Source organism: Ochotona curzoniae, unplaced genomic scaffold (genome assembly GCF_017591425.1).
Source record: "Ochotona curzoniae isolate NIBS_2020 unplaced genomic scaffold, NIBS_Ocur_1.0 contig_4514, whole genome shotgun sequence".
Lineage (NCBI taxonomy): Eukaryota > Metazoa > Chordata > Mammalia > Lagomorpha > Ochotonidae > Ochotona > Ochotona curzoniae.
Window position 1 is genome coordinate 5601890 of NW_024466312.1, and position 19096 is coordinate 5620985.

Sequence of the window (19096 nt, forward strand, 5' to 3'; positions counted from 1 at the left end):
GGCTCAAATATTTTCACGCATGCACATTTGCAAGGTTGGCAGAGTTGGTTTCCTCCAATTCTATCCCCTTTGATCTGTTCTACTAGGATTTCTCAGGAGCATAGGTCACCTGTATCAGACTGACTGGAGCTGACTGTGGAGTTGTGTTCTGTTTGTCTTGGGCAAGACTGGGGGACAGTGTGTCCAGTCACAACTCCCTGTAGGTTGGGCAGGCCTCCGTGGAGTGTGGCGGGTAGCTAAGCCTCCCTTGTTGACCTATAGGAACATGCTGACAGCTTTGGGACAACTTGTGACATACGTAACAAAAAAGGCCCAACAGGAATGGAGAGAAACCAGAGAGAACAAATCAGTATCCAGAAAGCTGATCTTGGGTCATCTATGTGGAGGCCGAACCTCCGTGAAGCCAGCGGCTGATGGGATGTCTCCAGAATTCTTAGGTTCACATTATACTGCAGCTGGCAGTAAAGCTGAGAGTGGTAGCAGCTGTCTGGGTCATCTCTGTGGAGACGCAGAAATCGGTGGTATCTCCCTTCACTCCTGACTTCCTGGAGTTGATATTTGATGTTGCCTGAGCCAGAGTGGGTCTCTTTCCTTAGGCATAGCACCAGTGTGAGCAGTCCCTAAGTAGTCACTGTATACCCCAACCCTAACCTGTCATCCTCACGTCTTGTCACTTGTGTGCCCTGGTTTGTCCCAAGATGACTTGGTAGCGTTTTCCTTGTACACCTTATATAGGAATGGAGAACATCTTTTTTTTTTTTAAAGATTTATTTATTTTTATTACAAAGTCAGATATATAGAGAGAAGGAGAGACAGAGAGGAAGATCTTCCGTCTGATGGTTCACTCCCTAAATGAGCGCAATGGCCAGTGCTGCACTGATCTAAAGCCAGGAACCAGGAACCTCTTCTGGGTCTCCCACACAGGTGCAGGGTCCCAAAGCTTTGGGCTGTCCTTGACTGCTTTCCCAGGCCACAAGCAGGGAGCTGGATGGCAAGTGGAGCTTCCAGGATTAGAACCGGTGCCCATATGGGATTCTGGGCGTGCAAGGCGAGGACTTTAGCTGCTAGACCATGTCGCTGGGCCCTGGAACATCTTCATCCCCTGATGTGTCCTTAGAGTTATCACTTTATGTCCATGATTATTGTCATCATTAATCCTGATTGCCCAAGGCCAACTCACATCACTGATGACAAAGGCAATACCAAGTCCTAGTTGTTCATATCTTTTCTCTTTTTGCTATTTGCAAATGCTGATGGCCTGCTTGTCTGAGGTGTGGAAAAGAAAAGAACAAGAAGAGCTAGTTGTGTGGTTTGGGACTTTTGCAGCCAATCCCACCTCCCTGATCTTGGCATTAAAAATTGTGCATAAATGAAGAATTGCCCTATTTGTAGTCCAGGACCAGGAGCTTCATCCACGTCTCCCACATGGGTACAGGGTCCCAAGGCATTGGGCCATCCTTTACTGTCTTCCCAGATCACAAGCAGGGACCTAGATAGGAAGTAGAACAGCCATGCATGAACCACGGCCCATATGGAATGCCAGTGCTTGAAGGTGGAGGATTAGCTTGTTGAGCCTCAGTGTTAGCCCCTCTATGCTAGTTTTAAACAGCATCAGTGTACAACACAGGCCTTTTGCTTAACTGATCCACATATGAACCAGGCCAAGGAATGGTCAAGGCCCTGCATGTACTGAAACCCCCAAGAGACCCAAGTTGCTGACTCAGCCCCTGGATCTGAATCAGCTCATCTAGGGGGTGACTACTCCATTCCCTGCTTGGCTTACTTCTTTGCATCATTCCTCTTTGAGGAGTCCTGGCACCAGAGGTCCATAAGATCCTTTAGACTGAATACCATGTGACCCCCAAATCTCCCTCCTGGAACCCAATCCCCAAGGTGGTACTGTTAGCAGGTGGGGGTCTCAGAGAGGCCACTAAGTTGTGAAAGCTGAGTCTGCATACCCTCAACCAGGAGGACCCGACACCTTTTCCCTTCCACCCAAGCCAGAAGGCTTTGCCTGGGGACCTGAAAGCTGGCTCTCACATTGAGTCTGCTCGTGCATTGATCTTGGACTTTCAGCCTCAAGAAGAGCAAGACATAAATCTCTGTTGTTCATGAGTCCCCTCTGCCCCTCCCCTGTTCCCAGTCTATGATGTTTTTCCATAGCAGTGTAAAATGACCAGGGTCAATCTGGGCTGTCAGTAGATCTTTAGTCTAAGTATTCAGTGGCGTTGGTAGCCCTGAAACAGTGCTACAGACTGACGGACTCCCGCAGAAAATGAGTGCCTTACAGGGTGCCCACAATAACTAGGCTGTACCAGGCCAAATCTGGGAGTGAGGAACTAAAGCCACGTTTCCTGCATGGGTGTTCGAGATATCACCGCTGCCTGCCAGGATTGCATTAGCAGAAGGTTGGAGTCAGGAGCCAGAACCAGGCATTAAACCCAGCACTTTGCTATGGAATGCAGACATCCTAACTGGCATCTCAGCTGCTGGGTCAAATGCCTGCCTTAGGATTGGACAACCCAGAAGCCCGCTAGTACCATTGAGCAAGCTAGTCAGTCTGACCATGAGTGACTAGCTCATGACTTGGGTATTACATTGTCCATTATAAATCCAGGTCAGGTTACACTGCCCACAAGGGGGTTATTGCTGCCCTTCTTGTTTTCCCTGGTGGTGGTATTCAAAAGATGGAAGCTTAGCTCTGTGGAAGGCTACAGTATGTGAGACCCGCACAGCAATTCCTTATCACTGCTTTGTTTAGCAGAGAGAGAGAGAGAAATCTTCCACCTGCTGGTTCACTCCCTGAGTGGTCAACAATGGCTGAGGCTGAGCCAGGCTGAAGCTAGGAACCTGAAACTCCATCCAGATCTTCTGTGTGGACAGCAGGGGCCCAAGTACTTGGCCGCTCATCTGCTATTTTCCCAGATGTGTTAACAGGGAGATGGATTCGGAAGTGGTGCAGCTGGGTCTCGCATCAATATTCATATGGGATTGTGGTGTCAAACGATATGGCTTAACCCACTGTGCCACAGCACTCCTCCCCCACCTTGATCACTTTGTGAGGAGGTCCTTCTGGGGGGACCTGGACTCAGGGTGTGACAACTGCACTGAGAAGAATCAGGACACAGGAGATGCAAAGGCAAATGAACCAATACATGCTTTATTGAGTTTTTCTGGGCACTTTAGATGAAAACTTTGGCAAGGCAGGCAGGTGAATTACTTGTTAACTAAGCAATAGCACACAAGCCCCTCTAAAGATAGATCATGGGCCTGCAATGATGGTCTAGTGGCTGGGGTTCCATATGGGCACTGGTTCGTGTCCCTGCTACTTCACTTGCCATGCAGCTCCCTGCTTGCGGCCTGGGAAAGCAGTTGAGGATGGACCAAGGCCTTGGGACTGTGCAATTTGCGTGAGGGACCCAGAGGAAGCTCTTGGCTGTTGGCTTCCGATCGGCTCAGCTCCAGCCATTGCGGCCACTTTGGTGGTGAGTCAGCGGATGAAAGATCATTCTGTATCTTTCTTTCTGTATATCTATCTGCCTTTCCAATAAAATTAAATAAATCTTAAAGACAGATCACAAGGAATTTGGATAGCAACCACTAGGTTTTATGGTAATAGCATAGCAAACATGAATTAAAGGAACCGATATTAGTAAACAAACAGATTTAATAACAGCAACAAAAAAAGGAACATAACAAAACTGTACTCAGACATGCTTAGGCCACAAGCACTAAAAGAGGAAGGAGTGACGGTGAGTTGCCACATGTCCCCAGTCACGCTTGTCCGGACGAGGCCACTGCAGTCTCATCAGGAAGACTGCTTCCTGCCAGTACTCTCAGTCTGCTAAGAATGTATGAGACTCAGGTCTCTTGGGCATCTGGTGGTCTGGTTCAGGGGCCATCCTCCACTGTCTTCCCAGACCACAAGCAGAGACCTAGATGGGAAGTGGAGCAGCCAGGCATGAACCACGGCCCATATGGGATGCCGGTGCTTGAAGGTGGACTCTCACAGGAGTCACTGTTGACCTATTTTTCCTGTTTGTTTGAGTTATCACCAGGGTGTGGGAAGAGACCTTTGTCCATCTCTAGGGAACTGACTGTCTTAATGACCAGGGAGTGTTGTGTATCCTACTCATGGTCAAGGCCAATCGAGATGGGTGAGGACCATGTAATGCCGACTTTATGGCACCCTCTCCCTTTTAACTAGAAGTAGCACAAGTCATTGGAATTCTTAGGGACAATGGCTAAAGCTTACCTCTCCCTCTTGTGACTGGATTTCCACAGCATCCAGATCTGCCATTGCCTGCCCAGATGCTGTTCCATGCCTCACTGGTCAGCCTTGAGGGTTTTACTGTTTTCTTTCCAAAGGGACCCTGTGACTGTGTTGCTCTCAGGGTCAGCTCTGAAAACAGCACCCAGAAGGTGTCACACACATGCCTGTCACAGAAACACCTTCCCTGCTGTTCTTGCTTCACTCCAAGTTCTTGTCTCAACTTAGTAGGCTAAGGTTTAAACAAAGTCCCAGAGACATATGGGGCTTTTACAACCACAGACACTTGAGGAGATACTGTAGGAACCCCCAGGCTGGAATTGGAAGGAGGGGCAGGTCAGAGGAGCCCCACCTTCAGCAGGTGCAGCATTAGCTACTTTGGCTTTTAAATGGTTGCTCGCTCAGTGTCAACAGTGAGCTTTTCACAACCATCTGAGGCAGCAGTCCAACTGTGTGGTTGGTTTCACACCTCAGTGGCATAATGAGTGGCCCTATTGGAACATCCTTGCTCCCTCAGCCTACTAGATGGTTGGAGATTGCTGTCTTCTCTCCTGGCCAGGGCCAAGTTCCTGGTGGGAGGAGTCCACTGCCCACACCATCTAAACAAGAGCATGAGTGCTGCCAGATGCCAAGAATCTTTCACTTTCTAAACTGGCCCATGTGGCCCTGTGCCTTCAAAAAGGGCATTGTAACTTCACCAGCTGCACATTGAGCCTTAAGCCAAATTCACATGTGGTAAACAAGCCCAAGGCCCAGCCTGACAGATTCTGCTGCTGAAGATACCACAAGCCATTACAACTTAGAATGATTATGACAAGCATGCTGACAATACAAAGGGGAGATTAGTCAGGGGTACCGGCTCCTACGATGCTTGTCCCACACTCTGGAAAGCACAGCCCCAAACACAATGGGAGAGCTGACTGCAACATGAGTTACAGGTTACCCCAATCATGGGGAGTCCTCTCCTGATCCTCCCCAGCTGCAGGGCTTCAGCTCCTGCCACTCTCCTTGGGAAACGAGGCAGACAGCCTGCATCTCGTCAGAACTAGGGGATGGTGAGAAGCTGCTTCAAGACAGCTCGCAGGGAAGGTGGCGCTAGGGGCAGTGGAAGGTGGCCTCCTGGCAGTTCCTCTCACAGATCTCCTGATCTTTCATGTGTTGGAAGGCTCCTAGGGCAATCAGTCATTGAGGCCCAGGGAAGCTTGGATCCAGGCCTTGGTGAAGGTCATCAGGGTGCCATGCATGACAAAGTCACACAGCCTGCTGGAGGCTGTAACCAGGAGAAAATCCCCTGCTAAGCAGTTTCTGACCCCTTATCTGATGCCACCTGTTGTGAATGACAGCTCTGACTGAGATGAAGCACATCACAAGGACACAGATTCTTTTTTTCTATTAAAATCACCTTAAAAATATTTTTTCTTGGGCCCAGTGCAAAGTCTTGCATGCACTAGGACCCCATAGGGCACTGGTTTGTGTCCTGGCTGCTCTACTTCCTATCCAGCTCCCTGCTTGTAGCCTGGGAAAGCAGTAGAGGATGGCCCAAAGCCTTGGGACCCTGCATCCATATGGGGGACCTGGATGAAGCTCCTGGCTTCAGATCACCTCAACTCTGGCAGTTGTGGCCACTTTGGTTAAGAGCCAATGAATAGAAGATCTTTCTCTCTGTCTCTCCTTATCTCCATAAGTCTAATCTGTCTTTGCAATAAAAAAAAAAAATTGTTTTTTAAGAAAATGTTTTTTTCTTGGGACTGATGTTGTGATGTAGCAAGTTAAGCCTCAGCCTGTGATACAGGTATCCAACTGGTTTGATCCCCAGCTGCTCCACTTCAATCCAGCTCCCTGCTAATGTGCCTGGAAAAAGCAGCAGGAGATGGCCCGAGTGCCTGGGGCCCTGCACCCATGTGGGGGACCTGGAAGAAACTCTGGGCTCTTAGCTTTGGCCATGGCTGCTATGGGCAATGGGGAGTGACTCAATGGATGAAATCTCTCCCTCTCTCTCTTCTCTGTAACCCCGCCTTTCAAATAAATAAAAAAAAATCTCAAAAATATTTATTTATTTTTTATTACATTTCATTTTATGACACCACTTCTTAGGCTCTTGGGTTCCCCCAACCTCTCCCCATAATATTTTTATATTTAAAACATTATATGAGACATAGACAGGGAGAGAGAGAGAGAGAGAGAGAACACGCTTCCATCTCCTGATTTACTCCCCAGGCTTGGCCAGGGTATAGGTAGGAATCAGAAATTCCATCTGGGTTTTCCAGGTGGGTGGCAGGAATCCAAGTACTTCAATGGTCATCTGCGGCCTCTGGCAGACACTAGTGTCTTAGGCACTCCAATATGGAATGCAGGTCTCAGGCAGTTGTTTAACCCTCTGTACCACAATGCTTCGCTTGCCCCATTAACAGACACTCCTTTTCATATGACTTTTAGCTTTCTGATTTTCTTTTAATATTTATTTATTTTTCTTGAAAAGTTAGATTTACAGAGAGAAGGTGATACAGAAGGGAAGATCTTCCATCTGCTGATTCACTCCCCCAAAAGGTCGCAATGGCTAGAGCTGAGGTGATCTGAAGCTAGGAAATAGGAGCCTCTTCTGGGTCTCCCACGTGGGTGCAGGGTCCCAAGGCTTTGGACCATCTTTAACTGCTTTCCCAGGCCACAAGCAGGGAGCTGGATGGGAAGTGGAGCAGCCAGGACACAAACCAGTACCCACATAGGATCCAAGCACATGCAAGGCAAGGACTTTAGCTGCTAAGTTATCATGCCGGGCCCTAGCTTCCTGACTATATAGCAAAATCATTCACTGTCGATCCTACAGGGTGCAGACTGTGGTCATTTACCAATGGAATGCATTCCGAGAGAGTGTCTTTAGGAGGTTTCCTTATTGTGCAGAGCTTATGGGGCCGGCGCCACGTATGCAGTCTCTCCTGGACTAAAACATCATTCTATGGCACACAACTGTTCTGAGTTGTTCTCTTTATAATTTTGTGTCATCAAATCAGTCTTTATCATGTGCTCCTTGAGTTTGGGTGTGGCATTACAAAACCCTATAGCAAGACTGTATAAATAATCTATTCATCTGTATGCTCTTCCTAGTTTTCTGTGGTTTCTGTTGAAATCTTGAGCCCATCTGGGGTTAATTTCTGTGTCTGGTGTGAGGGCTGCAGGGCACAGGTGCCTGACCCAGGAAGCAGGGAGGGGCGCCTGCTGCGTCCCACACTGTGGACCTGGCTGTGCTCTACCCACAGTTCACCCTCTGCATAGGGACTTTTACTAATTCCCACTTAAGGCACTCCCCTTTTTTTTTTTTTAAAGATTTATTATTATTATTTTTTTTTTTTTGGAAGGGCGGGTATACAGAGAGGAGAGACAGAGAGGAAGATCTTCCATCCGATGATTCACTCCCCAAGTGAGCACAACGGCCGATACTATGCCAGTCCGAAGCCAGGAGCCTCTTCCGGGTCTCCCACGCGGGTGGAGGGTCCCAAAGCTTTGGGCCGTCCTCGACTGCTTTCCCGGGCTACAGGCAGGGAGCTGGATGGGAAGCGGGGCTGCCGGGATTAGAACCGGCACCCATATGGGATCCCGGGCGTGCAAGGCGAGGACCTTAACCACTGCACCACCGCGCTGGGCCCAGCACTCCCTTTTTAAAAAGATTTATTTTTATTTGAAAGAGTTACAGAGAGAAGGGGAGAGAGACAGAGATCTTCCACCCTCCTGGTTCATTCCCCAGTGGCCACATTGGCTGGAGCTCAGCTGATCTGAAATGAGAAGTCAGGAACTGCTTCTATGTCTCCCATGTGGACACAGAGGCCCAAGGACTTGACTCATCCTCTGCTGTTTTCTCAGGCCAAACACAGGGAGCTAGATTGGGAGTGAGACAAGTAGGACTTGAACCAGTGCCCATATGGGATGCTGGCATTACAGGTAGAAGCTTAGCATACTATACCACAACACTAGCTCCAAAAATCACTCTTTAGGCCACTGTGGCCCTAGAAGCAGGTTCTACAGAATCAGCTAGTTACTTTGTGACATTTGTCCATCTGTTCTCTCATTTAAAGTCAGGCTGAGATACTAAGAAACAACTAACTGTTCTTCCAACACTCATTCTCTCTGCCCAGTGATCATTATGTCTGTACTGTAGCCTATTTCCAGTTCTTGCTAGTTTGTAGAGCTTCTGCCTGTGTCTCAGCAGGCATAGGTTCCTGCTGCTGCTTTGGGAACCCTATGCTGGCACCTTGTCAAAAGCCAGGAAGCCCTCCTGTTTCTCTCCTAATTCTTTTAGAAAGCTGCTGGAGGGGTAGATGGACTGCTGACATGGAGGTACAGTGCACCAAGCTGTTGCTCGTGGTGCTGTCTTCCCACGCTAGAGCGCTGGTTCAAATCCCCAGCTGCTCCACTTCTGACCTAGCTCCCTGCAATATGCCTGGGAAAGCATCAGGTGATGGCCCAGGTAGTTGGACTGCTGTGACACGCATAGGAGACCCGGATGGAGTTCTTGGCTCTTGGCTTCGGCCTGACTCAGCTCCAGCTGTTTTGTCAGTTTGGGGAGTGAGCCAGTGAACCAGGAGCTGGAAGATCTGTTTCTCCCTCTCTGTCATTCTGCCCTTCAAACAAACACAATAAATCACAGAGACAATGAGAGAGAAAAAGAGAGAGAGAGAGAGAGAAACTGCTTAGCACGAACATGCTGTGGAGGAAAATGCTACTCCAGGCAGTGCAAGAGAAAGGGGCCCTGCCGGTGTGCTTCTCAGAGAGGGAGAGACGCACACAGCCTGTGCTGCCTGCCCCTTGATTTATGAGACAAGCATGATCGCCTGGCTCCTTTCTATTTTCTCTCTTCTCAGGCTTCTCCCTCTCTCGTCCACAGCCAGGTTCTTAATGGGGCTCTGGAGGTTTTGAAAGACAACACACTTCAGGGTTTTAAAAATAATTTCAGGGCTGAAACTCACATCGCCTCCAATGAATCACTTAAAATGGTGCAGGACATCTGGTACCAAAGCAGAGGAAGGAGGGCAGAACAAATTGGTAAACTTCCCCAGCCAAGCGCTGACAACGCATATCTGTGTGAATGGAGGCTCTAAGGTGGACCATGTCAGTCAATAGAACTTGAAAAGATTTTCTCATTCGTAGATTGGCGAGACCAACAGCATTTTAGAACTATTAAAACCACTTGCACAGAACCCTCAGAGCATGCTCCATATCATGGACCCTGGGATAACATCGGGTGGGTGTTCCCCATTCCCCAGTGCTGAGTTCATTGGGAGGCTGGGTGAAGCCAGTCATGTTTACCTGGGGACAGCTGAAGGTGACACTGCCTCTCAGTCTGCTTGGACTGCCAGCATAAAAATGCCTCTGACTTGATGGCTTCCGGCACCAGAAATGTCTGCTGTCAGGGCTGGAGGCTGGAGGTGCCGGTCAGTGTGCTGGTGCTGTGGTTCCTGGTGAGGGCTCGCCTGCCAGACATACTGCTGTTGGCAGTCACCTTTTCCTGGTGAACTCACATGGCCTCTTCTCACCATGTCTGCGTGTGGAGGGAGCGAGCAGTCCCTCTGGTGTCTCCTTTTATTAGGATCTAATCTGATCCCATCAGTGCTCCCACCCCGGTGACCTTGTATAACCCTGCTTACTCCATTCGTGGCCCCATTTCCAAATACAGCCACACCAGGGACTGGGGTCAGAATCAACACTCAGTCCATAGCAGAGGCGCCTGTAAATGGGATCAATTTCTTACCTCTTCATAGTGTTCTTCCAGGCTCTGAAAAACCCTCATTGAGGGGTATGTGTTGGGTACAGTGGTCAAGACACTGCTTGGGACACCTGAATCATGTATTGGAATGCCTAGGCCAGGTCCCTGCTCTGCTTCTGATCCAGCTACCTGCTATGCACACTCTAGGAGGCAGTAGATGATGGTTCAAGCACCTGGCTCCCTGCCAGCTACAAGGGAGAGCCAGGTGGTTTTCTAGGCTCCGGCTTTGGCCTAATGTAGCTGGGCTGTTGGGAAAGGCAATCAGCATTTCTTCCCTGCTCTCTGTCTTTGTTGTTCTTTCAAATAAGCAAAAATTAAAAGCAAAACAAAACAAGCACTGAAACCCACTCTAAGGGACCTACTGTGTACAGTTTTCAGAAAATCATCTTCGTCACCCCCTCTCTGTCTGTCTCATACTCCTCTCCTTGTCCTGCAGCTTGTTTATCTTTTCACTCGATCTGTTGACAGATGCTAAATATTTGTGGAGCATCTGTCATTTGCTTTGCATCGTGTCTAGCAATGTGGGAGGTAATCAAGAAGTACAACATGGTCCTGCCCAGGGGTTTCTCCATACCCCTTGAAGAGATAAGACATCCACAGAATTATAAGCAAACAGTTCTGGAGCTTGTGTGATTAAGTTCTCAACAGCTGGGAGCACACACTGAGAAGTCCTTCCTTGCTGTGTTTCTGGACTTTTTGTCCCCAGGGAGCATCAGCACATGAGCTTGAGAGTACACGAATGCTGGATGAAGTTAGCACCCTGCCTTGCTGGAGTCCCCTCGAGGTGAGAGCTGGCAGGCTTAGTCCTCCTGCAAGGTTTCCGCCAGAGGGCTCTTCCGCAGTGCCCATCTGAGAACTTTCTCACCAGATCGGGTTACAGCCTAATGGTCCTTCTCACAGATCCAGCACACATCTCTCAGCAAGTCCTCTGGTGTCTTTCGAAAATAGCTTCTTACATAAGCAGGGCTTTGGGGACTTCCACCAAGCATGCTAACAGAAGAGTTTGGAGAAAGAGGGGTCAGGAAGAGGGGCAAGGATAGGTAGAAGAGGAAATGTTTCAGAAACACAGAGGAAATAGCCTCATTTGAGCTGTGGGTCCTGAGAAAGTGCTGGCACCTGAGTGAATGACTGTTTACCAGTCTCTTAAGCTGGAAGTTGGCCCTCTCCCCTGCCGGCTCTAAGATAATGGCAAACTTTTATTAGAAGATTTATTTGTTTATTTATTTGAAAGATTTACAGAGAGAGAAGGAGAAACAGAGAGATCTTCTGTCTGCTAGTTCATTCCCCAGGTGGCTGCAATGGCTGGAGCTGAACCAACCTGAAGCCAAGAACCAAGAGCCTTTTCCTGGGTCTCCCAAGTGGGTGAGGCCCGAGGACCTGAGCCAAAGGACCTTAGCCATCCTCTGATGTTTCCCAGGCCCTAATCAGGGAGCTGGATCAGAAGTGGAGCAGCTGGGACACAAACCAGTGCCCATAAGGGATGCTGGTGCTTGCAGGTGGAGGATTAGCTTGTTGAGCCACTGTGTTGGCCCCCATGGCAAACATTTGAAGAGCAAATCTTGGTGTAAAGAGTAAATAAAATTTGCCTGGAAGTGGCTGTTTATCACTTCCAAGAGACGTGTTGTCCACATTCTGAGAAGAATGTTAAAGCAATTTGATTTGAATTTGGGAGAAATGAAATCTAGTAGATCAGCATTTCTTCAGAGTGATACATTCCTCCTTAAAGAACTGCACCTTGCAAACAGCTGAAGGTCACATTAAGAGGTGGGATTTGTTGGAAAAATGCTGGGAATCACTTTGCTTACTTCTGGGAACATTTTTGGTTATCCCATCTGAGTCTGGAGTCCTGAAGGTTAGAGGCCAAGAATGCTGCTAAGTACCCAGTGACTCACAGGTCGGACTTGACGCTAGCGTTACCCAGCCCCGAGCCTTGCCTTGTGGTCTTTCTTCTTATTACTTTTTCAACATCAATCTTATTTTATAAGATCCCTTTTATCTTTCTCTATTTTTTATAGCCATCTGATACTTTATTTTTTATGTTAATATGATGTGAGTAAAAAGAACAGTTTCAATGTAGTTCACATATTCAGTTTTAGGAATATAATGACATTTCCTTCTACCCTGCCTTCCTTCTTTTTCAGTTTTTGAGATAGCATATTTTATTATTATTAAAACATTTTCTTATTTTCTAATATTGTTTACATAGTTGAGAAGGATGCTACTCAAGTAGGTCTCTGATTAGGGTGGGGAGGGTCAGGTATGGAGGAAGGTGGGTGAGACAAATGACATATTTTTAACTCACACTGCAGCTCAGGGCTTAATGCTGCACTAACTGAAGAGTTCAACAAGTAAGAAGACCCTAGTTTAACAGGAATGCAGATCCTTTTTACCTTCCCTAAGCCAAAGCATTTTTTTTTTCATTTTTTACTATTATTTTTTCACGATACGGTTCCATAGGCATACTGATTCCCCGTAACACCTCCCTCCATCGCTCACTGATTTATTACAACAGTATTGTCCTTCAGTAACAGTCACAAGTCCAAAATTCTGTTATTTAAGTGAATCATGGCATTGTAGGTATAGACGATGGTAGAAAGTCCAGCATCCCATTGTCAAGATATAGATTGGGAAGTCATTGGAAAGTTAGCTATACTGAGAGGAGGACAAGGAGGAAGATCTTTCATCCGCTGATTCACTCCCCAAGTGGCTGCAACGGCTGGAACTGAGGTGATCCATAGCTGGGAGCCAAGAGCTTCTTCTGGGTCTCCCACGCATGGGTGCAGGGCCCCAAGGCTTTGGGCCATTCTCTACTGCTTTCCCAGGCCACAAGCAGGGAGCTGGATGGGAAGCGGGGCTGCCAGGATATGAACTGACTCTCGTATGGGATCCTGGTGCATGCAACGCAAGGACTTTAGCTGCTAGGCTATCATGCTGGACCCTGTCAAGATAAAATATATCAGTTGCAGTGGGAGTCTTCCTTCTATTTAGGAGTAGAACTATATACTTCAATTTATCTTCACTTCCCAGTTTGCTAGTCTCCATTATACAGTTCATCTATGAGAATATAGGTATATACATATTTATCTATATATCTAGTTCCCTTGTATTGCATGAAGGTTGCCTTATGTCAGAGAGAGCATAATGATATTTGTCTTTTTGGGAATCAAAATATATTGTTTTTTCTCTGTCATTTTTCAGTAGCCATGTCAACTTCGTAGGTGCTGTGGGTATCAACTATGAGGTGCTTAGGAAATTCTGAGATAAAGGCTTTGAGAACTATGTTATTTCAAACATCATACCACATAGTTTAATTCATACATGGGTTCTGATTTTATCACCCAGCTTCTTGTTTTTCCTGGAATGTCTTATTGTCTTTCTTTTTTCTTGTTGATAATCTAGACATTGCCTTCATCCCATTGACAGCCAACTGCGGTAGAATTTAGTGCTGAGCAGACAGAGTTTGCTACCTCATTTAACTAAAGAATTTAGTTTTCCTAAATTGCTAGACTGCAACTAGCTGGGCATACCCAGCTCACCACATCTGCTGGTTTTCCCACCTCCTTCCTCCAGGGGGCTCACCTCCCCCAGTGCCACCGGATAATTCTTTGCTGCCAACTACCACTTCCTCATGTGCTCATTTTCTCAAGGTTCTCCCTTGGGAACCTTGGCCATCCTGTGCTTGCCTCCTTGCCCTGGTGTGGCAATCCCACACCCCACCATGACATCTCCTATCCAGAAGTACATGCCCAGGCAGACCTCAGTAATTCAGCTTCATTGAATCCCCTCCTCAGATACTCCACAAGGCCAGGTTTGGTCCAATGTGGATATCCTTCACGGGGACTCAGAAGTTGGTGAACTTGGCCAGTGCCCCGCTCATGGAGATGGTGATGCGACAGGAGAGCAAGCATCCTATGCGGACCGACATGAAGCTGTGGAAGGAGCACCGTGACCAGCGTGGCTTCAGCTATGGGATCTTCACCACGTGAGCCGGGGTCGGAAGGGGCAGCGCATGGTCAGTGACTGATAGGGGGTAGGGCCTCCCTGCTTCCACTGAGACCAGTGCTCAGTCTAGAAGCTCCAGCTGAGACCCACTGAAGCCCAGGCATGCTAATTAGCCTTTCACCCTTGTGTCTCTCACCTGTGAAACAGGAGGCTTGGACCAGAGTATCCCCAAAGTATCACTTGGGCTGTTCTAGATCCATCATTCTATGTTGTGGTTGAAGAAAAAGTCAAGTCATAATGCAGTATGTTTGCTTATCATCAGGAAAAATCACGACTGTGTTACTTGGGAAGGCTCAATTTAGTTTTTTTCAATAATTTCCCCAATTCGTGCTTATTGCTGGATGTAACTTTCGAAGCTGCTTGTTACAGAGGAGAGACACACACATGTCAACGTTGATATGTCTAAGAAAGTTGGGAAGTTTTTGGTAGGGAAAGGTGAGATAAGTTGCTGGACTGGTTCAAAGACAAGAGCCAGGTGTCAGCAATGCCCACATCGCCACTACCAGAGCCTAGCGGAGGGACTAGAGTTACAAAAGAGACAACACACAGTGGGTCATTCTTGTAAAGAGAATGCCCTTTACTCAAAGTTGGTCCCGATTTTTATAGTCTGCTTAGCTCCTCCCAGAACTTTCCCAATGCTCAAGCAACTCCTAAGCTCACCTGGTGGCATCTTAAAAAAGGGGGAAGCAAAGAAGAGGGAACTTGCAGTCAAGCCAGGGGCTAAATGCATCAGGTAAAGATTGCCCATCCTGTTACACCTTGAGAAACCGGCTAAGCTGTGGAGTTAACCCTTGGGAGACCGGGGCCTACAGCCAGGAGCTTCCTCTGGGTCTCCCAATGCATGCAATTGCTCGAGTACTTGGGTCATCATCTGTTGCTTTCCCAGGCACATTAGTAGGGAACTGGCTTGGAAGTGGAACAGTCAGGATGCAAACCCATGCCCATATGGGATGCCAGTGCTGCATCCTGAGGCTTACCATGCTACATCACAGCATCATCACCCCACTCCTACAAAGGTTTTTCCATCACTTGTCAGGTGGCCCGTCAAGCAAGTAGTGGAATAGATCACTCTGATTCTGGTACTCTGGGACTTCAGGCTTAGCACTGTTGGAGAGGAGCTGGACACGTCAGAGGGCCTGTCCCACCTATCTTCGTGTCCATACATCTGTTCTCCTGTTGTGTTTCCTCTTCCTTTATGTTATTGCTTCCCAGGTTAGTGGCTTCCAGACTAAAACAATTCTTGGCTCCTTTCTTTAGAAGTTTGGGAGCAGAGTAGAGGATTTCTACCCTTTCATGTGATGTGTGATTCTGAAGGCAAGAGTTGGCTACCACATTGTAGTCAGGTCAGATGATTTAACAGCTCAGATGTGGAATTTTAGCTGAATATGATGTAGACCTTTTCATGATCAGTTGTTTATTTCAAGTTTCCAAAGATATTACAAATATACATGCACACACATACATTTAGTTATTTCCCATTTTACCCATTTTATTTGAAAGGCAGAGAGAGAGAAAGAACAATCTTCCACTCATCCACCATTCACCCTCCATGTGCCACACTCAGCTAGGCTGAAGCTGGGCACCCACAACTCAGTCCAGGACTCCCAAGGAAAGGTGTGGATGTCTCAAGCAGGCAGTAGCTTCACCTGAAGTGCCACAAGACCCACCCCTTGCTGTGTGTCCTTCCTTGCTTTATCTGGAAGTATGCTAGGAGCTGTGTGGATATATCAGACTTCTCTTCCTCTGAAAATCGGGCCATAGTATACTTCCTGCTCTACAAGCAGCTCTAAAACATGGACTCATCCTTAGCTTGGGTAGGAAAGGCAGCAGGCTTGGAGGAGAGCTGGAGGTGAGGATAGACAGCTCTCGAATATGAAACCCCGTGGAGGAAGCACGGCTCCACCCCCACCACCTGAGCATCCCTGCCTAATCAGTGAGGGAGTTCACCATGTTCTGCATGGCCAGGCCTCAATCTTGGGGGAAAAGGGGTTCCCTGTATCCTTGTCCCATGAAGCTAAGCAGAGTCAAAGAGGCAGAACTGAGCACCTCAGGAATCTGATTTTTTCTGTGTCCACCTCCTCTTATGGGGTCTGGAACCATCAAAGCTGCCTTTTGCTTCATCATATGCAGTGGATTTTAGGATGGTCATGGTCAGTTTTCATTTAGTATTTCCCCCATGTGTCAGGCAATGATTTAAGTGCTTCATTCAGTGAACGGAACTATGCTTTCAGCAAGACACTCTTACTACCCCATTTCATAGATGGGGAGGAAAGCACACAGGTGTTAAGACACCTACCTAAGGGGTCACCCACCTGTCAGTGGGTGACTGGGGGTGGAGGTCATTGACTCAGTACCCTTTTGGGGACTTAGGTATGTGTTGTTCTTCCATGTGCCCACAGGGAAGGTCACGATTGGTACCGCATGCGCCAGGCTCTGAACCAGCATTTGTTGAAGCCAGCTGATGCTGCACTCTATGCCAATGCCTTAAATGAAGTGGTGGACAGCTTTATAGTGCGATTGGACCAGGTTCGGGCTGAGAGCGCCTCTGGGGACCAGGTGGCTGACACAGCTCAACTTCTCTACTACTTTGCCTTAGAAGGTATCCTTGCTGGGAGAGGGGTTTGGGGTAGACCCTGCTCCCTGTCTGGAGGCCCTCTTGGCCTCCTGTGATGACCTCCCATGCACAACCCAGCTATCTGCTACGTCCTGTTTGAGAAACGTATCGGCTGCTTGGAAGCATCCATCCCGGAGGAGACAGTAAACTTCATCAGATCCGTGGGGTTAATGTTCAAGAACTTGGTCTATACCACTTTCCTCCCCGTGTGGACCCGTCCCCTGCTGCCCTTCTGGAAGCAATATTTGGATGTCTGGGACAACATCTTTTTCTTTGGTGAGATGTCCTGCTCTGGAGCCAAGGGGGAAGTTGGGGCCAACCCCTCTCAGGACCTTCTCAGTTGTGCTGTCAGCTCTCAGTGGAGTGCCTGAGGCTCCTGGCAGGTCAGGACTCCTGATCACATTCTTTATTGCACCTGCAGGGAAGAAGATGGTAGATCAGACACTTGAGGAGGTGAAGGCCAAGCTCCACGTAGCGGGGCCAGGTGGGGTCCAGGTCTCTGGCTACCTCTACTCCCTGCTGACCAATGGACAGCTCAGTCCCCAGGAGGTCCTGGGCAGCCTGCCTGAGCTTGTCTTGGCCGGAATGGACACGGTGTGTAAAAGAGGAAACTCTGTAGCTCCCAGCTCCCATCCATGGCTTCTTTCCTCATTACCTTCCAAATGACCATGACTGCTATCTGCTTCTCTTTCTGTGACTCACATGTGATGCTAGAAGGAAAACATGTGGGTTGTGTAGCCCTGCTGATGCAAGCGGGCACTTATCCTTGTGTGTATGGGAGTACCCTATGAGTCCTGGGATCTCCTTGCCATCTCTGATGCTGGGAAGTCTCATCTCACATCAACTGCATCTCTGACTTGCTGCAGTTTAAGGGGACAATTGAAAGCATGTTCCCAAGCACCTGCTGTCCTGGGGGAAGTTTCTCTTTGTTATAGTCTTCTCCTGTGGCTAATGGGCAGTGCTCCCCCTGCCATTTTGCATGACCCCACTCATACAGCTGCCCATTGCACACACTGGCCTTTCTCCTGAAACCTCCTCCCCTCATTCCATTTCCTGTTCTACTCCTAGACATCCAACACACTCACATGGGCCCTGTACCACCTTTCAAAGAATCCAGAGATCCAGGAGGCCTTGCACAAGGAGGTGGTAAGTGTGGTGGCAGCTGGACAGGTGCCCCAGCATAAGGACTTTGCTCACATGCCCCTGCTCAAGGCAGTACTGAAAGAGACCCTACGGTAAGTGGCTGCAGGGTAGGGATGTGGGAAGGAGAGAGGGGCAAGGTGAGGGTATGTGGGAGGGGTCAGTAGGAAGTAGGTGCTGGATCTACAGAGGCAGGATGGAACCTAGTGACTCACGACTGCCTTTTCCTTGCAGCCTCTACCCCGTGGTCCCTGCCAACTCCCGTGTCATGGTGGACAAGGAGACTCGAGTTGGTGACTTCCTCTTTCCGAAGAACGTGAGTGGGGCCTGAGAGTCCCTGGGCATGGGAGCATGGACTCCTGTTGATGGAGTCACGTTTCCTTGCTCTGCTTCCATAGACCCAGTTTGTGTTCTGCCACTATGCCATGTCCCGAGATCCCAGCATCTTCTCTGAGCCGGACACCTTCCAACCCCACCGCTGGCTGAGGAAGGGCCAGCCTGAGATCTCTAGGACTCAACACCCATTTGGCTCTGTGCCCTTTGGCTATGGGATTCGGGGCTGCCTGGGCCGCAGAATTGCTGAGCTGGAGATGCAACTGTTAGTGGCCAGGGTGAGCTACAGGGAAAGGCTGAAGGGAGACTTGGGCCAGGGCCCAAGGAGGGTCAGGTGGGAGTGTGCAGGGGTGGGTGGAGGGGCTGGGGGTGGACATTGAAGACTCCAACTGGCCTGTCTGTGCTTTGCCTCCTAGCTGGTCCAGCGGTACAAGCTGATGCTAGCTCCCGAGACGGGGGAGGTGCATAGCCAGGCTCGCATCGTCCTGGTTCCCAACAAGAAGGTGGGCCTGCGCTTCCTGCCCAGGCAGTGCTGACCTGGGCCCTATGTGCTGGGCCTTACTCCAGGCCCTGGCACTGCAGTGCCTGCCATGTCTCAGGTGAGGAGAGAGAGAAGGGGCTGTAGCCCTTTGCACAGAAACCTGAGCATTGACCACAAAAGTGGTTGTCAGCAGCTGTCACTCAGATCTAAGGTCCCTCCCACATCAACTTACTGTCCTTGGGCCCCATATGAAATAAAGGACTTTTACTCATGACTGGATATTTAACTTCAAAAACATTTGTGCTTTCTAAACATATAAAAAAATAATAGAACATTGCAAAATGTATTTGAGTATGGAAGGTTCTTGAACCTCGATTGACAGCAACGGTGCTTTGCTTTGCTGACACTGAGAAGTTTTACAGTTTGTTAAAAAAAAAACACAGTGTTGTTATTTTTGACTAGCTAGTATCTGAACCCCTTCTATGTTTGAAGATGCACTCT

The 19096-nt window shown here is 48.5% G+C and overlaps 1 protein-coding gene across 1 annotated transcript in view; it reads left to right on the forward strand.

The window, feature by feature from the left end:
- LOC121160537 (sterol 26-hydroxylase, mitochondrial) overlaps positions 1–18829 on the forward strand; it is a 34925-nt gene extending 16096 nt beyond the window's left edge. Inside the window, exons 2-9 of the mRNA XM_040986411.1 lie at positions 13817–14007; positions 16427–16626; positions 16720–16917; positions 17063–17235; positions 17710–17876; positions 18016–18097; positions 18180–18392; positions 18531–18829. Of these exons, the coding sequence (XP_040842345.1) occupies positions 13817–14007; positions 16427–16626; positions 16720–16917; positions 17063–17235; positions 17710–17876; positions 18016–18097; positions 18180–18392; positions 18531–18650 (1344 nt within the window). The 3' untranslated portion in view covers positions 18651–18829. The remainder of the gene's footprint in view (positions 1–13816; positions 14008–16426; positions 16627–16719; positions 16918–17062; positions 17236–17709; positions 17877–18015; positions 18098–18179; positions 18393–18530) is intronic.
- Positions 18830–19096: the final 267 nt, after the last annotated feature.